Source organism: Megascapheus bottae, chromosome 6 (assembly GCF_031878675.1).
Source record: "Megascapheus bottae isolate mThoBot1 chromosome 6, mThoBot2.hap1, whole genome shotgun sequence".
In the NCBI taxonomy this organism is placed as follows: domain Eukaryota; kingdom Metazoa; phylum Chordata; class Mammalia; order Rodentia; family Geomyidae; genus Megascapheus; species Megascapheus bottae.
The window spans coordinates 7,437,785-7,451,316 of NC_143514.1; the positions used below are offsets into that span (position 1 = coordinate 7,437,785).

Sequence of the window (13,532 nt, forward strand, 5' to 3'; positions counted from 1 at the left end):
AGGTCCAAATACAAAATTGGCCATGTGGTCATGCCTAACTGCAAGGAAGCTGGGAACTACCTTCCTTCCTTCCTTCCTTCCTTCCTTCCTTCCTTCCTTCCTTCCTTCCTTCCTTCCTTCCTTCTTCCTAACTCCTTTCCTTCCTTCCCTCTCCCTCTCCCCCTCCTTTCTATCTTTTCTTTTCCTTCTTTTTTCCCCCCCTCAGGGCCTGGACACTGTCCTTGGGCTCTCTCAAGGCTAGAGCTCTACCACTTGAGTCACAACACCACTTGGAGCTTTTTCTGTGTATGTAGTACTGAGAAACTTAAACCCAGTCTTGTGCATGCTAGGCAAGTACTCTACCACTAGGCCAAACTCCCGCCCCCAAAGATCATTTTTACAATAACTAAAATACCAAGGCCACCTCCACATCAATTTTTTAAGTACAAAGGGATTTCAGTTCCATAAGTGAGATTATGAAGAAGAATTTACTATTTAGAAGTATAGAATTTAGTAGATTTTAGTATATTTGCAGTTGTGCAATAATTATAACTAATTTTAGACATTTTTATCATCCCTAAGGAACTCTATAGCAGTCATTTCCTCCTTCAGGTCTGGGCAGCCAGTAATCTGTTTTTTTACTCTGCATTTGAATATTGTTTTTATTTTTTATTTTATGTATGTATTTATTTACTTTTCTTTCTTTTTTTTTTTTGAATGGTCGTGGGGGTATGAACTCTTGGCCTGGGTTTTGTCCCTGCACTCTTCACCTCAAGGCCACCACCCCACCCGTTGAGCCACAGTGCCACTTCTGGTTTTCTGGTGGTTAATTGGAGATAAGAGTCCCATGAACTTTAGTGCCCCGGCTGGCTTTGAACTGCTATTCTCAGATCTCAGCCTCCTGAGTAGCTAGGATGGCAGGCATGAGCCACTGTGCACGGCTGTTGTTTTTATTTTTAATTCAAGCCGTACAAAGGGGTTTCAATTCAGCATGTCAAATTATTAGTACAGTGCTTGGTCAATGTCTTCCATTTTCTCCACCCCCACCCCCTTCCCAATATACCTATTCTTTTTTTTAATTCTTTATTCTGGGGGCTGGGGATAGTCATGGGGCTTGAACTCTGGGCCTGGGCACTGTACCTGAACCTGAACTCTTCAGCTTAAGGTAGTGCTTTGCCACTTAAGCCACAGTGCCACTTCCAGTTTTCTGATGGTTAATTGGAGATAAGAGTCTCAGGGACTTTTGTTCCCTGGCTGGCTTTGAACCACGATCCTCAGGATCCTCAGATCTCTGCCTCCTTACTAGCTAGGATTACAGATGTGAGCCACCAGTACCTGGCTCAGATTGTGGATTTCTTGAAAGCAGAAACTTAATGAACTTCTCAGTGTTTTGCCTGTTCATCACTGTTTTGGTGATAGATCTTTTTTTTTTTTAATCTTTAATAGTACCCTTCCTCTGCCCCTGTTATTATAGTACTTTTCATATTGAATATTGGTGACTATTGGTATACACCTGTCTTTTTTTTGCCAGTCCTGGCCTTGAGCTCAGGGCCTGAGGACTGTCCTTGGATTTTTCTCAAGGCCAGAACTGTACCACTTGAGCCTCAGCACCATTTCTGGCTTTTTCTAAGTATGTGGTACCAAGGAATTGAACCTGGGTCTTCGTGTATGCTAGGCAAGCACTCTACCACTAGGCCAAACTCCCAGCCCACCTGTCTCTTTTTAAGAGGGTCTCAAGTGTGGGCAGATTTTCACTTTTCTTTTTCATTTTGGTCCTGGGACTTGAACTCAGAGCTTGAGTGCTGTCTCAAGCTCTTATCTCCCCCACCCCTTTTTTTGTCCTTTCTTCCTTATTCTTTTTTTTCATATATTTTTATTATAATTAATAGAAGGGTTACATTATATTCGTCAGATAGAAGGTGCATTACTTCACAAACATTGTTCCCTTTCTCATGTTTTGGTCCCCATTTCCTTCCTCCCGCTCACCCCCCTCCCCCTTATCTCAAGGCTAGAGCCACAGCCCCCCTTTGGGCTTTCCTTTGCCCTTTTTTGCATAGTTAATTGGAGGTAGGAATCTTCACAGAATTTCCTTCAGGGTTGGCTTTGTACTGTGATCCTTTGATCTCAGCCTCCTGAGTAGCTAGGATTACAAGTGTGAGCCACTGGCACCTGGTTAGACTTTCATTTCTAATACTCTCAGTAACTTGCTCAGCCTTAGAACACCGAACATAATTATATATAGAATGAATGAACTAAGTGAAATGAATTGATAATAATCTGACAATTAAAATTAAAATGGATTTTTTAAAAGTATCTCATAGATAGTAGAGCCATTTAGTTTAGAAATTCTTATGTTTAAAGCAGTGAATCTCAAAGTATTTGTGATATTAGACCAGTTTTTTGGGGGGGCAGGGGTTTAGGAAACCAAGACTTGGTGCATTATGCTCATTGACCTACACCTGAGTCACATCTCTAGCCCCATAGAGACCAGTTTTTGGTTCTAATCCAATGTATACTCATTGTTGTAAACTAAAATTACTAGAGGATGGCATTAAGAAGACATGCAAGGGTTGGGGAGTTTGGCCTAGTGGTAGAGTGCTTACACTGAGATTTTTTTATCTCCAATCAATCACCAAAAAAGCCAGAAGTGGAGGTGATGTTGCCCAAGTGGTAAAGTGTTATCCTTGAACACAAAAGATTAGAGACAGCACCCAGAACCAGCACAAAAAGGAAAAGTTAGAAATTACAGAATGATTGTCATATAAAAATAGTTATGAAGGTTACAGGAATATAGCCAAGTGGAAGAGTGCCTGCCTACCATGCACAAAGCCCTGGGTTCGATTCCTTGGTAGCACATTCATACATAGAAAAAGCAAGAAGTGGTGCTGTGCTTAAATGGTGGAGTGCTAGCCTTGAGAAAGCCCAAATACAGTGCCCAGGCCCTGAGTTCAAGGCCAGGACTGGCCAAAAAAAAAAAAAAAAGTATGGTAGGAGGTCATTTGTTCTTTTATCCCCTTGATGAGTCTGCTTACATTTTACCTTCATTAATATTAAATCACTTAAATCTCTGATTTGCCAGAATAAAGGGGAATTTCTATCAAATGTGTCCTCATGCTGAATACTCTATTTTTCTTATTTTTTTTCTTTTTGACAGCTCAATCAAATTGTATTCATTTAACAGAAATCAGCTTTCTTCTAGCTATCAGTATTTTAAGAACAAAATATAAGTAATGATCATGTTAATTGTAATAGGTGGTCATATTGCTGTTGTGATTGTTTTATGTTTTGAAATTTTCAACATAATGAAATGGAAAAATTGTGAAATACCTTTATTTCAAAAACACTTGTTTTAAATAAAAAAAAAATCTTCTTCCCATAGAAATCTGGTAAAGAAGTACTGTCCCAAACGTTCATCCAAAGATGAAGAGCCAAGGTAAAGCACCTGCCTGTGTGTTTTTGCATATGAAAATCTTGTTAAAAGTTGTACTCTTGTTTAACTAAAACATGATTATATTTTAATGACGCTATTTTTGAACTTTGTTTTGATAAATGAGCATTTATACAAGAGGAAATGAATGTTTATCTTGTAAGGATGAATACTTCGGTAGTTTTCTAGAGCAGCCGAAGTAAGAGATTTCCTTTTGAGCTGTGGTGAGTTTGAGCTCAGGGCCTGGTGCTTACTAAGCAGGAACTTCTCTCACTAGAGTCTTCTTCAGCCCTTTTTACTTTTGTTATTTTTCAAATAGTTTCACTTTGTACTTACACCAGGCTCGACTGTGATCTTCCTTTTTACCATTCTCAGAGGTTAACTATGATAAGTGGGAACCATTTTGTCTAGCTCCTCTTTTTCTTCCTGTTTCCCCAGTGCCACCCCTCCCCCACCCCTTGGCACCATAGTTTGAACTCAGGGCTTCATGCTTACTATGCAGGCACTGTTACCACTGAGACATGCTTCCAGATCAGATTTTTATTAGTTATATATATATATATATATTTTTTTTTTTTTTGCCAGTCCTGGGCTTGAGCTCAGGGCCTGAGCACTGTCCTTGGACTTTCTCAAGGCTAGAGCTCTACCACTTGAGCCTCAGCACCACTTCTAGCTTTTTTCTGTGTATGTGGTACCAAGGAATCGAACCCGGGTCTTCATGCATGCTAGGCAAGCACTTTAACCACTAGGCCAAACTCCTGGCCCTATTAGTTATATTTGAAGTAGGATCTTGCACACCCCTGCAGGTTTCACCTGTTAGGCATCTGGTAGCTTCAGACAACAAGCACAAGCCACTTGAATCCCAAATTCCATGGACCTTTTTTTTCCTTCTGAAACTGGCTTTGAACATGGATTTCAACCATTTCATCCTCCCTAGTAATCACCAGTGTCCAGCTATGGTGGGAACTTCTAAGTCAGAATTACTGTAGAATTCCACTAAAAAAGAATATTACCTCATACTTTCTGTATTTCCCAGGTGTTAGATTCTACACTTAGAGAGTAAAACAATTGGGCTGGATAATTTAAAAGAATGAACAGTGATGAGATTTTTAGTTTTGTATATGTGAGTGTGTGTTTGCATGCATGAATGCATGCATAGTTCCTGGGGCTTGAACTTGGGGCCTAGGCAGCATACTGAGCTCTCTTTTTGAGCTAGTGCTCTACCACTTAAGCTATAGCTTCACTTCTGGCATTTTGGTAGTTAACTGAAGATAAGAATCTCATGGACCTTCTTGCCCCGGATGGCCTGGAACTGTGATTTTCAGATCTCAGCCTCCTGAAAAGCTAGGATTATAGTCATGAGCCACTGGTGCCTGGCATTTAGGATAATTTTTTTTTTTTTTTTTTTTTTTTTTACACTTTCCAATCCTGAGGCTTGAACTCTGGGCCTAGCACTGTCCTTGGACACTTTCTACTCAAGGTTAGCACTCTGCCTCTTGAGCCACAGCACCACATCTGGCTTTTTCTGTGCATGTGGTACCAAGGAATTGAACCCAGGGCTTCATGCATAGTAGGCAAGCACTCTACCACTAGAGTAATTTTTAAACCCTGCATAAAAGGTGAGAAATTGTTTATGAGCTAGTTGTGAGTCTTTGGTTGTAAAATAAGAATCAAAAAGAGATTAAATTTAACAAATTTGTGTAATTGTTAGTTTTTTTTTTAAGTTTTGTTGTTAATAGAGCTCTGTGTGAACTGTTAATCTTTAACTGTAAACAGTCTGTTCCTTAGCATGTTCAAAGTAGATCCATACATTTAATACAATGATTCTGTTTCTCTTCTTCCCCCATACATATTTTTACCCTTATTTTTGACCCTTCTTATCCCTTTGATGCCAACTATAATGGCACTTCACTTCCATTCAGGATGTGGGCAGGCATACAGGCAGCTGCATCCAGAGCTGATAACAAAGTTGTGTAGATCAGTCATCGAGATGCATTTGAGTGGTATGATTGGCAGGTTCTGTCCTCGAGAGCAAGCACATCATCTCTGCAACAGGTTCAGCTGCAAGCCTGGGGATCCAAGTTCATTGTTAAGCTCAGGCCAGTCAGTTGGCAACCTAAGTGATTCCACTATGACAAAAGAACTTACAGGTAGTATTCTTACATTTTTTTGGCCCCAAATATTCCTTGATTTGTAAGTTTCAGGCTACTTGAGAACATTCAGACATGTACAACTCGAGTTTAATATAGGATTATTTCCATACGAAGTCAGTTTAGAACTGGCAGCTGGGATTTAGGTTGAATAATGTTAAAATTTGTTACTTGTTATAGTCTATACCTCACTAAGAATTTTGTAATGAAAATAATTTTCACCATTTTTATTTATTATTTTTTGCCAGGTTTACCTCGTGTATAGCATTTTTTAACATCCTTAATGAGTTAAATGACTATGCAGGACAACGAGAGGTAGTAGCAGAAGAAATGGCGCACAGAGTGTATGGGGAATTAATGAGATATGCCCATGACCTGAAAACCGAAAGGAAAATGGTAATTCTTACTCAGTTAAAATAGTTGCATGAAATATTTCTTCACAGGAAGAATTGCTTTTGTTTTCAAAAATGTGTGATGAGTAAAAATAATTTATTTACTTATTTAGTGGGTTATGGGGCTTGAACTTGGTCTGGGCACTGTTCCTGAGCTCTCCAGCTCAGGGCTACCTCCCTACCCTCGAGCCAAGCCCCACTTCCATTTTCTAGACGTTAATTGGAGATAAGAGTCTCAGGTTCTTTTGTGCCCTGGCTGGCTTTGAACCTTGATCTCAAATCTCAGCTTCCTGAGTGGCTAAGAGTACAGGTATGAGCCACCTCGTCTGGGCCTTAAATTTTTTTTTTAATTAGATTTTTTTTGGTATAAAAATTATGAGCTAGGCTTGCCAATTTCTGGATCCTTTTTGGATGTAAGACCAAGAATCAACAATTGCAGTGCAGAGACTAAAGCCAGACTGTTGGGGTTTTTTGTTTCCCAGATACAAGAGTGGTCTTTACTTTTGTAGATATTTGAAAAAAAAATATATTTTATGGCATGTGAAGCTTACATAAAATTAAAATTTTTGTTGTCCACAAATAGTGTTTTATTAGAATAGACTCTTGATTCATTTACCTACAGACTGTCAGTGGTTGCCTTTGTCCTACCTAAATAGAATTGAATATTTATGGTAGAAATCATATTGTTCGCAAAGGTAATATTTATTGTCTGACCTTTTATAGAAACTCTTGGTTAACCCCTAAGAATTTAGTCATTATTTTAAAGGTTACATTTAAAATAGTACAACATAAAATGTATTAAGAGAGGTTTTACTCTTTCTATAGCTTGAGAAAGGGATATTCTGTATGTATGTAGTACTTGTAAAGAAAGTGAAGACCCTTTTTGGGACTCCAGAATTTATTTAGTATTTAAGTGTAATTTTTTTGTTTGTTTTGCTTCGTTTTGTTTTTTGGTTTTGTTTTTGGTTATACTCTAGCATCTCCAAGAAGGACGAAAAGCTCAACAATACCTTGACATGTGTTGGAAACAGATGGATAATGTGAGTTACAGTGTATTTATGGTTAATTTAATTTTGCAATCTAAGTTGTCTTTAAATTGTTTACTTGTATCTATTTGAATTTAATATGCTTCAATATATGATTTGACATTAGTTTCGTGTTTATTAGTTTTGTTTTGTTTTTCTTCCAGTCCTGGGGCTTGAACTCAGGCCTGGGCACTGTCCTTTCGCTTTCTGAAGGCATGAGCTCCTCCACTTGAGCCACAGTACCACTTTGGGCTTTTCTGTGTATGTGGTACCAAGGAATTGAGCCCAGGGCTTTATGCATGCTAGGCAGGCAATCTACCATTAGGCCATACTCATGGCCCTGTTTACTAGTTTTTGTTTTTGAGTTTTTTTGCTAGTCCTGGGGATTGAAATCAGGGCTTGAACACTGTCCTTGAGCTTTTTCTTCAGGGTTAGTGCTCTGCCATTTGAGCCACAGCAGCACTTTCAGCTTTTTTCTATATATGTAGTACTGAAAAATCGAACTTTGGTCCTTGTGCATACTAGGCAAGCACTCTACCACTAGGCCAAACTCCTGGCCCCTGATTGATTGATTGATTGATTGATTTTTAAAAAAAACTAGTAAGGGGCCGGGAGTTTGGCCTAGTGGTAGAGTGCTTGCCTAGCATGCACGAAAACCTGGGTTCAATTCCTTGGTACCACATATATAGCAAAAAGCCAGAAGTGGTGCTGAGGCTCAAGTGGTAGAGCTCTAGCCTTGAGAAAGTCCAAGGACAGTGCTCAGGCCCTGAGCTCATGCCCAGGACTGGCAAAAAAAAAAAAAAAAAATCATAGCCAGCTAAGGATAAACAGATCATTTTGTCATTTTTGTTTTGTATAACTCTCGTGTGGATTCTCTAATCTTTATATCACTATAAACATGTAGCAAGACTATTTTGGACTTCGGGTAGGTCTTCTTAACTATTAATGAAAGACTAAATAGTAGGGAAACAGTGATGTATTTTAGTAAACCATATGACTAAGAGAACCAAGATTGTAGTTCTAGAAAATTTCCTTATGATTTGATCTATCTCTCTCTCTCCCTCTCTCTATCTCTATCTCTTTTGCCAGTCCTGGGCTTGAGTCCAGGGCCTGAGCACTGTCCTTGTACTTTCTCAAGGCTAGAATTCTACCACTTGAGCCACAGCACCACTTCTGGCTTTTTCTGTGTATGTGGTACCAAGGAATCGAACCCAGGTCTTCGTGCATGTTAGGCAAACACTCTACCACTAGGCCAAACTCCAGGCCCAGGACTTGACTTCTCTTGATCTCAGTTTTAGCATGTGAAAAATGAGGAAATTGAACTAAATTATGTGAGGTATGTGTTTCTTTTAATCTGTAATTCTGAAAATGCTCCTGACTTAAGGCTGCCAATCAAAGGTAAAAGAAGGGCATAGGAGTATTATAATTTGGGGCTGGGAATATGGCTTAATGATAGTGATTTCGTAGCATGCATCAAGCCCTAGGTTTGACTTCTCTTCCACATATACAAAATAAGCCAGAAGTGGCACTATGCCTCAAGTGGTAGAGTGCTAGCCTTGAGCACAGAGAGTCTTAGGGACAATACCCAGGCCCTGTTCAAACCCCAGGACTGCCCCCTTTCCCCCCAAAAAAGCATAATAATTTAAAATTGTACTAAGGTACTTATTAATGTGATTTTCCTTCAAGGAAAAACAATATATCTACATGGAATATTAAAATGCTGGGCTAAATTATTTTTATAGTATAAGACATTCCTTTTGAACTTACAAGTTTTCAAGCTATTCTCTTTTTACCAGTATATTTTTGTGATAATGTTTTCTTCCATATTGAAGGAAATTTTTCATATTGTTTAGTTTGTGATTATTAGGAAACAAAAAAGAAATGTTTAAGATTGAAAGTCCTAAAACACATGCATTTATTTACAGTATTTTTATTCTTTACTCATGTTTTTTTTTTAAAAAAAAAATGCCCATTTCAGAGTTTAGATTAAGATTCTTCTGTTTAATTGACACTGATTAAAAAATTCTTTTACCAGTCCTGATTGAGAATTAGATGTAGCAATATTCTGCTTTCATTTTGTCTTGATTTTTCTCTCAAACTGGTAAGACTTTTAGAGGAGATCTGGGAATGTGGTAGAATGCTTGTCTAACGTGCACGAAGCCCTGGGTTTGATTACAGTACTATATAAACAAAAAAAGTCCAGAAGTAATGCTGTGGCTCAGGTGGTAGAGTGTTAGCCTTCAGTTGAAGAAGCTCAAGCCCCAGGATTGTCAAAGAACCCCAAAAAGACTTTAGGGAATGTTTTCATAGATTACAATTTAAATTGCATTCCTTAGCATATGTACTTTCATTTGCACAAAACAACAAACTCCTACACTCAGGAGATGCTGGTGTCCTTTAAAAACTGGTGTCTCAAATCATTGTTGATGGTATGTGCTGACTTGCCTTTAGAATAGTTGACAGTTAATTAGAAATGTTACAGAGATCTTAAGTGAGAGTCCTCAAAACTCTTCAAGGCATTAGCAATACAATGTGGGGGGAAATGGTGTGTTCAACCCTATCAGTGCTCATTATTTACATGCACTAGTCCTTGAGATGAAATAAGTATGATGTAATTCTTGTTTTTGTTGAATTTGCAGTCCAGAGAAGGAGTTTGACAGATTAATTTCTGTCCATATATAGAAGCAAGTAAAGAATCCTATTTTCTAATTCTGTGTCATCTTGTTTAGTAAAGAGAACAAAAAAACTACAGATTTCCAAACAAGTCCGAAATAATTGACTAGAGATATCAGTACCCAGGACAGTGTGACATAATGAAATAGGCAGCCTTGGCATTTCAGATGAAGGCAGAGGAAAGCAGTATATGAAAGAGATCTTGAAAGAATAATTAGAGTCTGAGAGGTGTCGAGGCTAGGTCCTTCAGGTAGGATGGGCACATGCTTATATATAAGAACAGAATCCAGAAATGGAGCAGTTCCAGAGCTGACCGGTAGTTCAGGGGTGTGACCATGACTGTATGATCTCCTCTGTCTGCTTTGCCAGTTTGACCATATTGGTTTTCATCTGTGTTCCTTTATGGTCAACAGTTGACTTTAGCTGCCAAACACCCTCTCCTCAACTACACTGTACTCAGAGACATTTCTTTTCCAATTCCTTTTTATTACGGAAGTAAAAAATAAATTCTAGAAATCCCTAGTAGACTTATTCATAGATGCCTTTCATGACATTGGGTTACTTGCTTTGTTCTGTTGTTTTCAGCTACTATATTTGGAAGCAGGTTCTACAAAGTAAGGATAGAAGAATAGAAGTGGCTATTATCAGTCTGCCCTTAATTAGGCTGGAAAGCATAATTAAAGAAGACATCCTTTTTTGGAGTATGACTTGAATTGTATAATGATATGCAGTATTACTTAATGGTAAAAATTATTTTTAAAAATACTGTTGTATTGTGATAGTTCTGCTGTTACAAGAAAATTATTATAGGTATTATATAGATGTGTGCCACAAATACTTAATATGAAAATACTGTTTAACCAGACACTTGTGGCTTACACATGTAATCCTACCTACTCAGGAGGCTGAGATCATGGTTCTCTGAGGATCATGGTTCAAAGCCAGCCTCGGCAGGAAGGTGAAAACTCAGGGTGTGGTCTTCTGTTTTTTTTTTTTTTGTTTGTTTGTTTTTTGGCTCAAGGCTAACACTCTACCACTTGAGTCACAGTGCCACTTCTAGCCTTTTCTTGCTTTTTTAATTTTTAACTATTGTGTCAAGTACTTTATTTATAGTAGTAGAGAAATGATTTTCCAGTTTCAATTTCAAAATTTCCATTGTTTAATTTCAAAAAGAGGAAGTAATCATGTAACCCTTTTATTAATTACAATAAAAAATATTGAAAAAAGAGGAAGCAGCAGTATGCAAGACAACAGAATGAATTATCTCATGAAAAGATATCTGTTCTTGGTGTCTTGGGTTGATTTGCTGCCTCTATTTGTCTAGCATAATTCTCTCCCTTATTTTCTACTTTCCATGGGAGTTATATTTAGCCTTTTCTTTTTATGTGCTACAATGGAATTGAATCCAGTGCTTCATGTATGGTAGGTAAGCACTTTACCACTAAGCCACATTTCTACCCCTTTGCAATAATCTTAATTCCACTTGGTCATAAAGAGGCTCAATGGTAGAATGCTAGCTTTGAGCAAATCAAGCTGGGGACAGTGTCTAGGCCCTGAGTTTGAGCCTCAGGATCAGCAGAAATAAGCACACTTCTCTATATAACCAGTCTGTTTGTATCAAAATTAGTAAATACAAAATGTCAGATCTTCTTTCTTCTCCTAAGCACTTTCAGGCTACAGGAAGCAAGGTTTTCTCTGGAGAATCTCGACCAACTAGAAACAGAAAAAAAAAAAAAAATCATTGGAGATACTTATCCTAGGGGTTTTCCAGTGAAACTACCTGACCATTTCACCCTAAACAAAGACCATACTTCACCAGCCACACTTGTAGAGCTTTAAGTTTACTTGTTAAACAGCAATATATAGCCAGAATTCTCAGACATTTAAAGAAACATTTAATTGTGCACACCAGAGATCCAAATGAATGTGTAGGAACAAAAAACCTCAGAAGCCGGGAGCGGTCGCTTATGCCTGTCACCCTAGCTACTCAGGAGCTGAGAACTGAGGATCAAGATTCAAAGCCAGCCTGGGCACAAAAGGACCTGAGACTTTTTTTTGTTTGTTTTTTTACCAGTCCTGGGCTTGAGCTCGGGGCCTGAGCACCGTCCTTGGACTTTCTCAAGGCTAGAGCTCTACCACTTGAGCCTCAGCACCACTTCAGCTTTTTTCTATGTATGTGGTACCGAGGAATTGAACCCGGGTCTTCGTGCATGCTAGGCATGCACTTTACCACTAGGCCAAACTCCCAGCCCAAGATCTGAGACTCTTATCTCCAATTAGCCTCTAGAAAAAAAAACATGAAGAGGGGCTTGGATCAAGGGTAGGGTGGTAGCCTTGAGCTGAAAAGCTCAGGGACAGCGCCCAGGTTGAGTTTAAGCTCCGTGACCCATAAGAAAAAAAAAAAAAACCTCAGAAGAAACAGGAAATGAACATTAAAAACAAATAAGGAGAACACTCAAACTTCTTAATTTTCTCAGTGGGAATAGAGGAAACTGCATTTACGAAAATAAGTCTAGGCTCCTATTAAAAAAAGAATATAAAGAAGACAAGAGTGGGTGCAGGTAGATAGTACCGGTAGTGTAGTCCTAGCCACTCAGTTGTCTAAAATCGGAGAATTGTGGTTTAAAGTCAGCCTGGGGAATGAAGCTGGTGAGACTCCTCTCTTCAGTTAACCACCAGAAAATTCCCCAAAATACAAAAACTGGAAGTGGAGTTGTTACTCAAAACATAGAATGCCAGGCCAGGAGTTTGGCCTAGTGGTAGAGTGCTTGCCTAGCATGCAGTAAGACCTGGATTTGGTTCCTCAGTACCACATATACAGAAATGGTGCTGTGGCTCAAGTGGTAAAGCTCTAGCCTTGAGGAAGTCCAGGGACAGTGCTCAGGCCCTGAGCTCAATCGCTGGGACTGGCCAAAAAAAAAAAGGTAGAATGTCAGTCTTAAGTAAATAAGCTCAAGGCCCTGAATTCAAGCCCCAGGTTCAGCTCACACCCACAAAAAAAACTTCATAGTAGTAGAAATGAAAATGCCACTAAGAAGACAGCAATGAGTCTAATAAATCTCAAAAAGTAGAATAAAATGAAAGGGATTATAATGTAAAAGAAATAAACTAAAATTAGAGGATAAATTTGGCAATTTCATTTTCAGTATAATAAGCTTCTTAGAAAAAGATTGGGCAGAAATCAAGTCAAGAAAATGTCCCCTGAGTTGAAAGACATGTTTCCTGTGTATCTAACACAAATCCTACCTTTATGATTTTAAAACGCAAACGAGAGTGAGTGCAGACCAAATATGCTTTATGCAATAGATCAGGAACCAGAATGGGATTGGAGAGTAACATGGGGAACTAGAAAAATAGTGGAATAGAACTTTTAAATTTCTGAAGAAAAATTATTTCTACTTGAAACTTGTATACTCAGCCAACTTTTGTAAATGAAAAAAGTTGGTACGGGCTATGGGTAATGTGTTAGTGGTTTCCTACCATGTGTGAGGACCTGGGTCATTCCCCAGTACTGGAAATGCGGGATGAGTGGGGTGGGGGGTGGAGAATGGTGGTAAAGGCATTTCCAGTCATAAAGACTGAAAAATTTCTCAGAAAACTAGAAGGCTGCTGTTGACCATGCTCCTTTGGAATGAAGGAGTGAAACTAGACAGGAGAAAACATGGAGCTAGGAACTATGAGGCCAGTCATGGGGCTTGAACTCAGGGCCTAGGAACTAGCCTTGAGCATTCTCATGGCTAGGACTCTACCCTTGAGACAGTACCGTGTCCGGTTTTTCTGTGTGTGTGGTACTAAAGAATTAAACCCAGGGCTTTGTGCATGCTAGGCAAGCACTCCTAGGCCATACCTGGCCCAAAAGAATTTTAATTACATAAAGAGTTTTGCA

The 13,532-nt window shown here is 38.8% G+C and overlaps 1 protein-coding gene across 4 annotated transcripts in view; it reads left to right on the forward strand.

The window, feature by feature from the left end:
• Nucleotides 1–13,532, forward strand: part of Fnbp1l (formin binding protein 1 like) — a 90,722-nt gene that overhangs the window by 37,302 nt on the left and 39,888 nt on the right. For 3 of the 4 annotated variants that reach the window (XM_090334214.1, XM_090334215.1, XM_090334216.1), the window contains exons 3-5: nucleotides 3,359–3,412; nucleotides 5,805–5,952; nucleotides 6,926–6,988. In XM_090334214.1, the coding sequence (XP_090190340.1) occupies nucleotides 3,359–3,412; nucleotides 5,805–5,952; nucleotides 6,926–6,988 (265 nt within the window). The remainder of the gene's footprint in view (nucleotides 1–3,358; nucleotides 3,413–5,804; nucleotides 5,953–6,925; nucleotides 6,989–13,532) is intronic. The other variant, XM_090334217.1, reaches the window with a different exon arrangement.